The 15,862-nt window shown below is 38.1% G+C and overlaps 1 protein-coding gene across 5 annotated transcripts in view; it reads left to right on the plus strand.

Annotated features, from left to right (window-relative positions):
- The window catches only part of igsf9bb (immunoglobulin superfamily, member 9Bb), a 152,031-nt gene that overhangs the window by 45,575 nt on the left and 90,594 nt on the right, over window positions 1-15,862 (plus strand). For all 5 annotated transcript variants that reach the window (XM_084941544.1, XM_084941546.1, XM_084941545.1 and 2 more), the window contains exons 4-5: window positions 12,644-12,795; window positions 15,430-15,547. In XM_084941544.1, coding sequence (XP_084797670.1) covers window positions 12,644-12,795; window positions 15,430-15,547 — 270 coding nt within the window. The remainder of the gene's footprint in view (window positions 1-12,643; window positions 12,796-15,429; window positions 15,548-15,862) is intronic.

Below are 15,862 nucleotides of genomic sequence, written 5' to 3' on the forward strand. Positions count from 1 at the left end.
AGTAACAAAAATGATTCTGCTTTTCTTTATGTCTCAGAAATAAAAGAAACAGGTTTAACATAAAAATATGAAAAACATTTCTAAAGAGATGCACACTTAATACAAAGACATGTAAAAAAATACCAAAGACAGGCAAAGCAAACTGGAACTAAGACTCACATAAAAAACGACTGAAAAAGGCACAATGCAGTCAAAACAACTATGACAAAAGTACAGAGGTACAATGAGACACAAATGGATGAAATGGAAAAACAAATTGAGCAGAAATAGAAACAAACTGAACAGATCAACCCTCAAAGATGCAAAATAATGAATGCAAATCGATAAGTCTTTTAGATTATTATTTCTTAGCCTGTGGATGCACTGAACACAGAAAAGAGTGTTTGCATAACAGATGCTGAAATGCCTAATAATGTAGATTCTGTGAATAGGCTGCATGTGCTACATCTTTAATGCAACACAAGGGTTAGATGTAAACCTAATAAAGTATTGTAGTACTGTAAATAGGCCACTTTGAAGATATCAATTTTAAATCTTTTATTTTAAAGGTACAGTCAGTCATTCTATTTGGTTAGTTCATAGAAGAAAAGATCATATTGTCCCCATAAATATACCAATAATAGGCATAGGTCGCTCTCAGGAGCTCAGTGAACTCCAGCATGATACTGTGATAGGATGTGACCTGTGCAACAAGTCCAGTCGTGAAATGTCCTTGCTACTAAATATTCCACAGTCATTTGGTAGAGATATTTTGTGATATTATAAAAATCACAAAACGGGGTCTGTGGATGCTGAGGCACAGAGTTTAAAATCCAGCAAGAAACTTTTTGATGGCTACCAAAAACATCTGGTCAAGGTGACACTTAACCTGATGTTAGTGAGGGTGTGTGTATGTACTTTAGACTGTGTTTGTCCTTTTGATCATGTGAGGATTAAAAAAAATCCAAAATAAATGTTATGTTGTGCAGCAATTCTTGTTTTTTAGTCATTAAAGATATCTGCTTTACAGTTAAAAGAAAATCATTAAAAGCCATTCCTCCAATCATTAGGAGGATGCGTACTCGCATTAATTCCTACTTCTAATTACTTCATGATATATTTTTGTTCTGGTTACAGCCTAATATATACATATGTAGTCCCTTGTTATGTTAATATATATACATATTTATGCACTGATCTATAATTATTTAACGACAACTATCTAAACATATCCATGCATTCTCTTCCACTTATCCTTATCAGGGTTACGGGTGGGGCTAGAGCCAATCTCAGCTGTCATATTTAACATCCCACCTCATCTATATGTTAAAAAACTCAGAAAAGCAGGGCTCTGCATTGATTTTAAAAAAAAAAGAGGCATATAATATATAATTAGATATATTAAAAATAAATCAAATCACAGCTGAAAGACAGGGTGAAGGTGGTGTATTAGCAAAACAGCTGGTTAAACTTTGTAAATTTATTCAACCAAGTGATTTCTCAGCTTCTCAACTATTTTGAAAGTTCTGGCTGAGCCTGCAGCAGATCGACTTGCTTGTTTTATTAAAGCAGAGATTGTAGGAGCCGAAGCCACCTGTCCATTATCTACATTAAACATGTTGGCCAAGATGACCAGGAAGAGAAAACCTATTTGTTACAATGATAATTCACAGAAGCTCCTTTTCTTTCTAATGCTAGCTCTGTTTCCACAGCATTGTTAATTTTAACACAAATTTTGATGTAGTTTTAATAGTGTTTTTGCTAACATGTCATTTAGGTGCAATCATAATTTAATAATTTAATCATCTAAATTCTTTTAGTTTTAGTCTAGTCAACTAAATTGCATAAGCCTGTCACAGACAAAACTAAAGTTGATTCAGCTGAATAAAAATATAAGTTTGTCGTGTTTTTACTGATAGTTCCTGCACATATTTCATAAAGCGTCTCATTTCCCTTGACATTAAACATAAATGGGCTACATTTGCCCAAGGACACCACGACCAAGACTGTCCAAGCCGGGGCTCGAACCGGCAACCTTCCGATTACAAGGCGAACTCACAACTCTTGAGCCACGATCACCCCAGCATATAATGTGTCCATATCTTTTCTCTTCTTCCCAAGCACTGATATTTTGTCATGTTTTTGTGAGAAATGGGGAGCATTGGCATTAGCTAAGAGTTGTGACCACAATTTGGCAATAATATAAAGAATAGTTGCAAACAGGTGAGAAACCTTATGACTGTGGCAGGGCCCTAGACTAACTTTTTGCCATGGGCGTACCGGTGGTACAAAAGTTAGGCGCACACAAATTTTATAATAATTTATATAATATAATGTGTTTTTCTGGATACACTGTGCTTTTTCAGCATTCAAAGATTGATGACACCGTGTCAGAGCACTGGCTATGAATTTCAGAAGGATCAGGCCTTAACTTAACAGAAAAGTTAGCAATAGTTCTTTTCCTATTACAGCTACATCCACTTCTGTCGTGCCTAGGCTGCTCACTAGGGCTGGGTATCATCACTGATTTCTATAATCCATTCGATTCCGGTTTTCAAAGTCCTGATTCGATTCAACTTAGCCTCAGACAGTCAGAAATATTATAATTCTGATCATTTATCAGTACTGACTTCATCAGAATTGTGAACATCACAGCAGGTGCCTTTGTGTGAAAGTAACTGAGAATAAAACACAGAAAAACATGAAGGAGATTTTCCTGGTCTGGCTTTTTATAGCAGATAACCTTAAAAATATTCTACAATGTTCTGCATATAAAGTTTAAATTTCTTCAGTATTGAACAACAGAAAAATAGGCTTTCTTGTCCGAGGTCATTTAAGTGAAAAAAAGAAAAAGAAAAGAAAAAGACAGCAGCCGACAGCGCTGTAAACAACGGTAGACTGGTGGGTAATAAGCGAATGAATAATACAGAAAACAGAGATTGGAGACGGGAAACTGTTCTTGAAGTACAGAGAGAGATAGAGAGAGAGCTAGCTGTGCATGGAGTGTGATTTTAATAGTCGTGGAAGCAAAACAGCAAAATTCATGACGACATTGATCAAATGTGAAGCGCAGTTTGCTGCTTCTTTTGCTGCTGGCTCGGTGAATTTTGGTTGGAGAGACAAAACCTGCAGCTCAGAATCAGCGCAAGAAGACGTAATCACAGCGCGGACCGGACGCATCAGAATCGCTAAGCTCCGACAGCGTGTCCGTCTACGGGCCGTCGTGTGAGAAAGCCGAGAAAGACAAAGTTGATTCTGATGCGTCGGTTCCGCTCTGTGTTTACGTCTTTGTGTGGAATCCGTGTACCTGCTCTCATTTACTGTTTGGTTGTTGTTGAAATGGTTTTGTGAGCTTTAATCTGAGAATCTGGCGTTTCTGGCAAAACACAGTTATATTTAAAAGTCGATTCAGGATTTAATGAATTGATATCGCTTTATTCAAGCTACTCACCTCCCACTTCCACCTGCACTTTCAACTGGACCACGGCCAATCAGAGAGGTCGCACCACTGAAAAATTTGGTCGCATTTGCGACCAAATTGGTCGCACTCTAGAGCCCTGTGTGGTGTTTAAGATCATTATGGAAACACATTTTCACTTTGATTTTAACTGATGTCTCTTTTTATTTTTTATACTAGGCAAGCACCGCCTTGCTTGTCCTGATGGAACGCCACTGGTGTGGATGTGAAAAATGCGTGGGGAACGTTAGAGCATATGTGTTCAAATACCCAGGTTTAAAAAAACACATGAATTCCCTGAGCTCCGATACTAGTTATTATCAAAATGCATTGTGCAAAATATTAAGCTAGCAAATTCTCATTTTTGGTGTTTATGTCTGTTTCCATAATGATTAGTCCTTCCCCTTTTTAAGATGGATTTAGCAGTGCTTAGCCTAATGGTGGAGGGAAAAATAATCTAATAGGAGGGAAACGTAAGGCTGGCACTGAACACTTCAAAAGATAAACACTGCAGAAGGTTGCAGGGTTTTGCTAATTATAAGCAACTGAGTAAGCAACTTGATAATATTGCTGAATCAGACTTTTGGTCACGTAGCCAGTAAATACATATATCAAATGTACTGTGCAATAGACATTACATCTCAAATAATATGTAATGAACATTGTGGTGAGAATAAGGCACGGCGGGACCACAGATCATCATTCAGAGCCATCTTTATTGCCCTACTCACCACAACAACACCACACACACCTGAGTCCCCGTGTTTTAACCCGGCGGGCGTGATTACGGATTTGTCCGCCCTCCCTGCACGGCACCGCAGACCACGCCCCACCACAAACATTTTTACAAATGACGATTTTAGGGTAAAAAAAATTGATTGCACAGCACTTTCTATATCTGTGTCTCTGCTGCCTATAGTAGCCATAGAGCATCGCTAAAATACAGTTCTGCTATAATTCACGAGAGGATAGTCTAACAAATCAGTCAGAATTCGCAGAGCTGATGTGATTCTTTAGACTACTAGTTTCACCTAGGCAACAGTCCAGAAACCATACATATCCTTCTGTGTCACAAAGATGTAATAGAAAAAAATTCTCACATTTGAGAAACAGGAGATGTTCTGTTTTTTACTTGTCTAAAGTGATTTGATTTCAGCCATTTGAAAGAGTTAAAATATAAAGCTGTACCGGGATTGTTAATGTTAATGTTGTGGTTCAACTGACAGTATTTGTGGTTTCTGACTGGTTACACTGTGGCTCTTTTGTAAGAACTTGACTTGAAAAAGTTGTCGCTGAGCAGAGCACTGCGTCCCCTCCTGTACATGCAGTGTCACAGATTTGCTGCACTTCTAGAAAAGAATACCAGACAAACTCCTGCGCACAAACCAAGCTGAGCGTTAACACTCACAGGGCTTCACAGATGAGAATATTCTTGCCTTCATGTGGCAGTTCTAGCACTCGTCAACTCACTTAATCAGACAGCATATGAAGATGCTTGTTGCTGTGGTAACAGACAGATCAGATACGGTCCTGCAGCCCCTGTCCCCCACCCCCCAAGTTCAGTCTCATCAGCGTTGCGTTTGTTCTGTCTTGGTTCTCCATCCTCTTTCCCAGCAGTGTTTAGAAGCCTCAGGCTCCTAACTTAGCCTCCTTTCTCTTCGCCTGTTACTCCTTCACTGTCTGTTAACATCCTGTCACTGTACCAAGCATGAACCACACGGCTCCGATCATTGCTGTAGTCAGACAGTCACTGGTGTACAGGGGACAGCTGACAAGCATGCCAGTTTTCCAGAATATATTGCTAAAACTAAGCTTCACAAAACGAATGGGCTGAAGTTGACTTTGTTACATTTTCTTAGACAGAAAATTTATTAAAGTGGTCAAGCTGTTTGAAAATGAAATGCTTTTAATGTGTTGAATATACTGTTGAATATGTTACTGTGTTTCCTTTGTTTTTCCACTAAGAAGAAAAAGATAAAGCAGTTTAGGTGTAGCCAGTATTTGTGGAGGTCGTTATGACAACAGTCTTATACAAAGAAAGCCAGGTTATTTTAAAAATAGTACTATGCTATGTGTTATTATGGTATGTGGCTAAAATACCCTGGAAGTTAGAAACACTGACAGAAGACTAATTTCTGCAAAAGTGAGTACACCGAACATTGGTATGTAAGCATGCAGTCACTAGAAGTTGGATGGTGCCTTCGGTGTTTAGACTTCCTAAGGAAGGATATAAGTAGGGAAGGGAATTTATAAGAATTTAGCGATTCTGATTCTATTATCAACATCAGTTATTGATTCTATTCTTTATGGATCGTTTTACTGATTCTCACTGGGTTCTCGTTGGCTCTGCTTTGAGAGTTACAACCATCACTAAGCAGCATATCAAAGAGATTACATTCATTAAATTATGCTGTGTAGTCAAATGTCTGTACATGTTGGAGGTATTTCCTCTCTTTGTTGTGATCAGTGTTGGGGTGGTTACTCAGAAAAAGTAATGAATTACAAATACGACACAGAACACTTTTCTTTAAAGTAATGCTGTACGTTGCTTAATTACTCAAAGGAGAAGGTTATTTGTTACACTGTTTGTTACATTACTTCCACATTTCTGTAATATGACCTGAAATGCATCATCTCATAATGTTAACGTATAGCAACACAAATCCCTCGCCCAATGAGGGCACACATACAGGATCTTTCTCTCAGTAATTAGATGTGAACACACGGCAAAGATAAAAACTAGCATAAAGGGACGTCAAAGCAATCGCCACCGTGATTCTACTGTAGAAACGTGATCACGTAGAAACATAGTCTGACTGCTCAGCAGTTTGTTACACGTTGAAGTTCAGGGTCTGGCTGTTGGGCTGCGGTCGGCATTCACTCAGCTTTAACATCACTCTGGGTTCTTAGCTAGCTTAGCATTAGCATGCTGTCTGTGCAGATGATTGCAAAGAGCAGAAGTTGTGTTAGCAACATAATGCAGTTTCTGTTCTGGGTGGAGTTTTCACTTTACCATTGCACTGTTGTCATTTTGTGCAATAAAAACACATTTAAAGTATTGTAAATATCCATGCTGTAGACTGTGCCACTATTTTCCTCCTCCAGCACATCCACTGAAATCAGCTGATAGTAGCACAAGTGCAAGTAGAACCAAGTAATTGAACTACTCGGAACAGGTTCTCTGCAGGAACTGGTCCTCGATTCCCATCAAATACAGTTTTTCTCTATATGCACTCTTGTAATAACTTAACTAACAATTATTGTTGTAGTGTTGATATCTTTAATTAGTTTAAATACCACTCAAAAGACGTTTTGCTTTGCCATTCAGAATAGCCTGATGTGATTAAAAATACAGCAACTGAATTATTATTCATATTTTTAATCTATTAAGTTGCCGTCCTAGCCAATGTGTGAACACGAGCTAATAGCTTGAAAAATAAGACCTTCCTTTACTTTTGTGGTTGCCTTTTACAGTCATTGGACTTATGTACTATATAAAGGATGTGGAACAGCATTTCCATGCAAATCCAAAAGATCTGAAATTCATGCTCACTCCCGAGAGCTCTGCCTCAAAGCCACTGCAAAAAAAGTAAACAATTGCTTTTTCATATAGGGCGAGATACTTTTAGCTTTTTTCCTTAGTAAATAAAGTTAATTACCATCACTTCTCCACCACCTTAAAATATGTTAGGTAAATACGCATAAAGAAAAATAAATAGGAAATGTGAAGATTGGCCCAAATAGTTTATTTGTTCAATGTAGCTGAGTGGTATACACTGACATAATTAGGGTCCATTTCTAATTCACATCAAAGAAGTAATATTAGTTTTATTAGTAATGATCTGAAACCTTGCTTCATTTATATTTTTTCAGGAAAACCTTTTTTTTCTCCACCCATACCTTTGTTATCATTTCTGTTTCTTTAAATTATATATTGTTCGAGAAACCCGGCTGCACTTGAGCAGTCAAAGTGCTTTAAACAACATCATTCATCCAAGCACTTTATTTATATGCTTAAGTGTTTTCTATCTAAAATTCAGACACACTCATGCACTGAACAGACAGCAACTTTGGGTTCAGTATCTTTCCCGAGGATACAAAGGCATGGCTGTAGCAGCCAGGGGTTGAACTACCAACCTTCTGACTAGAAGGGGACCTGCTCTACCTGCTAAGGAATTGCTAGGCTTTAAAAGTAAAGTATTTTTACATACATTGTTATGATGTTTGATTTAATAACGCAGTAATGTGGGTCCATCAGACCTGCTAATATTGGCTAAATAGCAAAAATATGAACACAATACAGAGGTTAAGTAAAACATTTGATTTTGTCATTACAGGCTCAGGCTCAAATACAGGCACAGCTTTTCTTTGGTTTATAGCAGAGGTCCCCAACCCCCGGGTCATAGACCGACACCAGGCCACGAGAGTTGAAGATCGCGTGTGAAATTTATGTTTTTATTTTTTATCGTTTTTATCATTAACTCGGTTTCCCTGGGTCTTTTCCTGTGTATTATGATTAAATTTTCTTTTTGTTGGTGCCGGTACTGGTTTTATTTTGTTGCATTTATCCGCAACACCTTAAAGGCCTTTCCGTGAAAATAGTCGGACATAAATCGGTCCGTGGTGCAAAAAAGGTTGGGGACCGCTGGTTTATAGTAAATGCAAATCTTCTGACCATCCAACTAAGAAGACACATAGTCAACCCAAAAAACTTAATTAGACAGTGAAGCTGATTGAAGAAGGGTTTTAAGTGTGACCAGTAACTTTATGAAGAACACTCTGGGGGCATGGTGCTATACTGACCATCTAGATGAAGCAGAACTTCTAATTATAGTTCTTCTGTTTGCACTCAACCGCTCACTGCCATTGTCAAACATCTGTAGTTTTTGGTTTTCACACTGTGGACTTCAGTGCCAGCAGGACTGGCACATTAAGACAGAAGTGCTGTTTCTAGATTTCTGGTGAGATGCAAAAAGACAAGTTCCGTAAAATTGCCTCCTTCATTCCTGTGAACTTCTGTCACTTGAGATCGGCATTCCTGAAAGAGTGTATGAGTGGAGACATGAGACATGAGCTGCAAGATGGGAAGTGTTAGTAAAATCAGTTTAATAAGTATGCAAGTTTCTGCTTGAATGATTGAGTGAAATTCTAGGTTACCTAGCAGGGAAAAACATTACCTTGCTTGTATTAAGGCTTTTTTCCATTTAGAAGATTTAAAGTCCTGCACTCTTTGGTCCTTTCAGTCATGGTGAAGCCCAAATGCAGATAAGGTGATACCAAAAAAAGAAAATAAAAAAAGGTTCAAATGTTATATTGTTGGTCTTCAATGACTCCCTCTTGAAAAAGCACAACATTCTGCAGCAGCACTTTGCAGTGCATGCTACATGCCAGACCCAATATCTCTATTTTTTTGTCTAGTGGAGTCTTTCTTATTTTTTTGCTCTTCTTTATCTCTGTCTGTTTGTCCCTCCTTAGTTTGGACATGTCTTTTCCCTTTCTCGTCTGTGTGCCAGTTTGCACCCTTGCACATGCTTTTCAGCACTTCTTAAGGTCCTTGAGGAAAACAGAATGAAGGGGTCGCTGTTCCTCCTCCCTGTCAAAAAGCAGATGCACACATGATTACTGGCCAGTGGAGTGTCCTAACCACTCAGACAAAATGCAGCATTAAAAATTGTACTGTAGTCAGTATACCAATTAGTTATTATAGTAATTAGTTATTGTTAGTGGTGGAAGAAGAGGTAAAACAGTTTATTACACTGCTGTGCCATTTACATTGCATATTGAAATTGATTTGCAACTTACAGCTTTTAAATTTCACTGCTTGTCAGTCGTAGGATTTGTTTACAAAAACAGTTTGTTGACTTTCATCCTGTTTCGCTCCACAATGATATTTGAACAGCATCCTGCTGGACTGCATGGCAGAGCATGGTTAACCTGTGACTACTTCCCTCTTACTAATGCTCTAAAGCACCCCTGCAGAAATAACAGAAAAAGTTGTAATGGGGTAAATGCTCTGTTTCTCCACTGCTCAAACAAAAAACACAACTAAGAACACACAAATATTTTTTTAAACTAAAAATGATATTCTAAATAACAATCTGAATACATGTTTCTGAATTCACAATTTTTCCTGCCTTTTTGTAAAATAGCCCAGCTAACTGTCACAATATCATATTTGTCCTCTTGATTTGATCAACCAAGACTTGTGAAAGCAATGCTTTGTAAAAGCTACTGTTGCTTATGGGAGGGAGAATTTTCCTTCACCATCTCCAACTGTTTTCCTATCAAAAGAAAGGAAAAAATGTAAAACACAAACGGTGATGCTGTGGAAAATGTTGTACAATAATGTGTATGCAAAGAACACACACTACGCACTCTGTATTCAATGAACCTATATATAAAAAATACACTAAGACTAATACACTAATCTTTACCAAAAATGATACCTTAAGTGATATTATTTTCACGTACTAGTGTATATTACTGTATTTTCATACACACAAGTAAAGCCCAAATTAAAGCGACTGACAGGTTGAGCAAATAACAGCACTGGCAATGAGATGCATGTGTACCTAGCTTAGGTAGCAACTTTGAGTGCCAGCTGCAGTATCCAGCAGTCTTCCATAGCAGTACAGTTGGTCTGATCCACCCTTTATTTTAACCAGTAGTAAGACAACTAGTTACAAGGAAATACAGCTATATAATGAGGTCGGGAGTCTGCGTTTCCATAACTGTAAAATCGGTCTTAGCTGTGTGGCATGGTAAAATGTGAGACGTGGAATTAGCACTATGGCCTGGCTCATAGCTGCAGATGGAATAACATGCTAGAGATTACACATGTAAGCAGATCAGCTTGAGTCCTAAGGTGATTAGATTGAGAATATCAAAAAAGGAATTATGCTCAAACAAAATCTGCATTGAATCATTGACAGCGATATTGACATGTGCACTCGGATAGACTGTAATTGGCATGAGTTCAGTGGGGGCAGGGCAGTTGTAACACAGCTTAACTGTATTTCTGTTGGAGTATGTGCCAGTTGTCTTGTATGATCATCCCTCCTTATATTCTAGCCAGTAACGGAGCTAAAGAGGATTTTAAAAAATGGTATTAACCAAATGCACCATGTCAGGCACACTGATGTTTAATTCTTAAAAAACAAAAATCACACTTATCAAAACTCTGAAAGGAAGGGTTTTTTTTTAAGTTTATCTTGCTCAGATGGCTTAGCTGTGTTAAAATATTAATTTATCAACGGTCACCACACTTATTTAATTTAATAAGTCATTGCTACTGCAGAAACTGTCAAATCTGCATCTCACTTTTTAACTGAAAACATTAATACTTTTAAACTGTTCATGCATTTATAGCACTCTTATGAGTGTGTGGGCGTGTTATCTTTCTTGGTATGTCTACCAAATAAGATTTAGAAACTATGACAGCAATTACAGCTTCTCTGTTTTTAAGTCTTGGTCGATCCTCAGTAAGTACCTGTGAACAGCTATATTCGAGTCTCAACAGCAAGTATACGTGTTCTGTAAGGTTTGGCCTGGGCTTTGGGTGGGCCCCTCATTGACAATCAGACTTTTCTTAAAGCCAAACCTGGTTTTCGTTTGCCCTGAAGGCAGGATTTATGGTGTGCTTCTCAAATGTTTATCCTCCTGGGAGAACTTCTGAAGCTCTGTTAGAGCCATCATTCAGGGCAAGTTTGGATACACAGTTTGATCAGACATCCAAGAAGTTTGGTGCCTTCAAATGTCTTTGACGGTTATCGGGGTCACTGTTCTCCTAGGAACACTTTTATACACGAGCCTTGTCCCAATTTGTCCAAGTTCATTTGCTGACTTCTACAGTAAGTTCTGTGGACTTCATTAATTGGGTTTTGAGACTCTAAATGTGTTTGCTAATTAGACATTTCTAGTTTTAACATTTAGATATTTTTTTTGTAAATGTATTCATCTCATAATGATAAGGTATTAGGAGATCTGGGAGAAAACTTCCTATTGTCAAGCTGCTCCCAGTCTGCTTCAAGTCTGCAAAAAGTAAAGAGGTCTGCATTCTGAGATAAAACAGAGGTTTAGAGATCAGAACGCCAGTAAATGTAAACAGATTTCTCTGAAAATGTTTGTGTTTAAATACAGTATTACATTTTTTCCCAACTTAACTAACCCTAATCCTTAGTCTGACAGCTAACAATGCAGAATTCTGATGTGTACTGATCTTTGTACAGCAGGTCTTTAGTTGTTTCTTTTCTCTTCCTGTTCATTCCCCAGTTCTTCTTTTTGCTGTGGTAAGCACTCAGTTGGGACTTAAAAAGCAAAAAATATAATTCATATTTGTCATTAGGGTCAAATGCATTAAGATTTTAAAGGATCCTTATAAAAGTTCAGAAGCCGTAAAACTGTAAAAGCTGAAGGAGACAGAAATATGGAAAAAGTGACCGAAAAGACGAACAGTTATTTTGCCGTCTGCCCGCTTTAATCTGCAGTAATGGATTTCTAACTGTAAAAATATTATGCTTTAAAAACTGTATGTTTATATCTCTGAATTCAGTTAACTGTGTAATGACAAAATGTCAGCTTTGTTGCAGTTTATTTATTTTTTTGTAAAACTTAAAGAAGATTACCCAAATAAATACACTAGCATCTCCATGCTAGTGTCCCAGTGCTTTGGAAACCCTTCCCAGACTGATAGATGTCAACGACTTTGTTTCTCATTTGTTCTTCAGTTTCTTTAGAGCCTATTTCACTTTGTATTTAAGTGATTCGACAGATCTGTCAGTAATCAGGGCTGTGTGTGGCTAGTGCAATTACTTTTTCACATAAGACCAGGTAGATTTACATATTTTTTTCCCTTAATACATGGAAATAAATCTGCATTTTGTATTTACTCAGGCAATCTTTGTCCAATACTATTGATAAACAACAACAACTTAGAAATTCTTAAATTGTTTTTAAACAGTTCCATGAAAAAGTACTTTCCTCTGTCTTGATTTCTGACTTTTCACCACCACGTTCACTGGTAGCCACTGATTTTATATGACTTTTATCACATCACAATAGATTATTTCTATTCATTCTATAAAAGAAGGTAGCGGCTAGAGAAAATAGCAGCTATGCAGGTTTTTCTTTGTTTTATTGTGTATGTTTCCTACCTTTATTAATTTTATTGTTCATATTTCCTCTCCAACCTCTGCTCTGTTTCTTCAGCCCCCCCAACTTTCACAGATACACCACCTCAGTACGTGGAGGCCAAGGAGGGGGGGAGCATCACTTTGACCTGTATAGCCTTTGGGAATCCCAAACCCTCAGTCAGCTGGTTGCGGGAAGGTAGTCTCATGGTCAGCAGTGCCAAGTATAAGGTAAATACTTTATATTCGTATCAGCTGTTTATTAAATATGTTACTATAGTCATACTATGTTCAGACTAACAGTTGCAGGCACTGAGACCACAGTGTTGGTACAAAGCATCTGGCCTCATCATGCAAAGTCTGCCAGCAAGGTGCCGACTCGCACAGTTAAATATGTAAAAGTTTACTTGTTAGCAAACTGTTGCTTCTTTACACCAGTAGCTGATACGGGGCTACACCATCATTTAGTTTTAGTACAATCTGATATTGAATGTTTTTGTAGCTCCACATTTGGTCTCTACCAGTTTTGAGTGAGTGGGGTCTTTCACTTAGCTCAGTTTTCTTAGCATCATATATAAACAAGGAAAAAATGCCAAGAGATACTTCCACAGATGTCTAGTCTTGTAGTCTTAATCATCAGAGCAGAATTCAGAAGTCTAGTGAATATTGCAGACGTTATGGTTTTCTCCCACATGTTCTCTTCACTGTGAGTGTTTGTGTGTAGGGGGGCATGGAGCACACTGGCTGAGAGATGGTGAGAAGAGAAGCTAGTGTCACTCAAGTTGATGACATCTCATTAGCCTGCAATAAAAGCTTCCCAACAAGCAAAGATGATCAGAAAGGTTTGATGGCAGGGAGCCTAGTGCTGGCTTGCAGGTCTGCTGGAGAGGAATAACATTTAAAACCTCTCTGGTGAAAGTCTGTTGCTTCCTTGAACGTCTCACATTGGTCACTTAAAAGATGTTTTGAGCTGTAACAGCATCTCGGGTCAGGCTGTTGTGACTTAACTTCTCAGGTTGAATAAATGCGTTTGCAGTCTTTAGATTGAGAGATCTACGTTTGAAATGGCAACATTCAATTAACAGACAACTCCTCAGCTTGACTCCTTGTTTCCTTACTACTTTCAACAATCAGAGATTATAAGATTCACTGTGTGTTCCAGCACAGGGGGTTTTTCTCAGTAACCATTATTCCATTCACACATAATGTAACAGAACTTTTATTTTCATTTAAAAAGAAGCCTTTTGTGATCGTTTTGTTGCTGTACAGTAATGAATCCTGCAAGAAGAATGGGAATGACTCCCTCAGTTTAGATCAATTATTTAGGTGACTGAGCTTTGTTCACAGGAGAGTTATACATATAAATTTGTCCCTCTCTCAGGCAGCAGCTTTTTCCCAAGTTAGTCACGATACTTTGGGCTGTTATAGACTGATAACAACCGTAAACCATGAGCATGTGCTAACACAAAGATGTGGGAGAGATTTTAATCTGAATAACAATTTGGTTTTGATATGAGTGGCTGCACTCTGATCTGATTTAGGAGAAAAATCTCTGAAGACAGATCTGGATGGTGAGCAGTGCTTTAATTTAACAAAATAAGTGGTAATGTGGTGATGTTTGGGTTTGCACTGTGGAAATGGGCTGTTAAATGAAACTCCCAGGGATGGTTGCGGTTGCCTAGATTTCCAGCAGGTGGAGGGGTGCCAAAAATTAGGATATGCTCTCAACTCAAGTCAGCGATTCAGTATGTTTTATGCAAGACAGCGACGATCTGGAAAAAATAAAGTCATTTTCCAAAAATGGGTTCTGCAGTTATTGCGTCTGATAGTAAATTTTTTTATTTGGTGTTCTGTTATTGCTGAGGTCATTGAGTGTCTGACCAGACCAGCCCCAAATAAAAAACTTCCACACTGATATTTTCTGTCTTCATGTGGGTCCTCAGATGTCTAACTAAGGAAGCACATAAAATGAAACTGTATGTGGTCTGCAACCTGGATATTATAGGAATCATACAGGGATATGGGAATAACAAACATGCAATAAATAACAGGGATTGGTCTGCAAGTAGACATACTACCTGGCAGATGATGTTGATTGCAGGCATTTTTTGTTATAACAAACAACTTGCTGCCCTCTGGCCAAGTCTCATTCAGAAAAGACTTTTCACCTGGAAAAATAACTTTTTTTCAGACAAAGTGTTTCATTTTTTGTGTTAACCCATGATTCTATTTTTGTTCTTGGTGACAGCTGAAGTTAAAGTTAATTTAGATAGAAGTTCAAATTAACTGCTCAAGTAAGTGCTTGGAGGCATTTGTAAATGGTTGCCAATTAGCAAGACTTGCTTCTATAAGAGGTTTGGCTGTAAAGGAAAATGTTTAACAACCACACTGCATAACACAACATACTGCTCGAAGGACTTAAACCTAGCAGACCGAGTCAAAATCAAAGGAAGCTACTTTTTGATCTCGAATGGGTCTAAATCCTTGGCACTTTCACAACCAAATTCAAAGACTTTGATTGATTAGTTGCTTTTAACACTTAGTACTGTGACAGCATTAATTCAAATTAATTTATTCAATTCAGTTTTATTTATATAGCGCCAAATGACATCAACAGTCGCCTCAAGTCGCTTTATATTGTAAGGTAGACCCTACAATAGTACTTTCAGAGAAAAATCCAACAATCATATGACCCCCTATGAGCAAGCACTTTGGCGACAGTGGGAGGGAAAAACACCCTTTTAACAGGAAGAAACCTCCGGCAGAACCAGGCTCAGGGAGGGGGCTCATTACAACAAAACTATTTGTCTTCTGGGTTTTATTCAGTACTGACGTTTAAAGTTACATGTTTGTGTGTGCGCTCAGGTGTCCGATGGGAGTTTGACGGTGCTATCCATCACCCGGGAAGATCGGGGGGCCTACATGTGTCGAGCCTTCAGCCCCCAGGGAGAGGCTATTCACACCACACGGCTGCTAGTACAAGGTAAGGAATTTTAAGGATTTCCAATATTGCATCTTCATTCTGTCCTGTGGTACTTCCCTTGGTGATTTCATTAGGAGTTATGAAAAGTGGATGGTTTTTTTTGTATTTTACAGTTTTACAGGGATGTTTTTAAATAGACGAGTCCAAACATCTCACACCAAAATGAAAGTCAGTCATAATTGTTAAACTTGGTAACATTTTAGGATGTGGAAATATTAGAAACATTGTGGCTCCATAGTGTAGTGGTTTACACATTTGTCTAAAAAGATCCCTGATTTAGTCTTTAAAGAAAACACAAATCCCATTTAGGGTTGC

The sequence above is a fragment of the Perissodus microlepis genome, chromosome 10, assembly GCF_051167445.1.
Source record: "Perissodus microlepis isolate ML-2025 ecotype Zambia chromosome 10, ASM5116744v1, whole genome shotgun sequence".
Classification (NCBI taxonomy): domain Eukaryota; kingdom Metazoa; phylum Chordata; class Actinopteri; order Cichliformes; family Cichlidae; genus Perissodus; species Perissodus microlepis.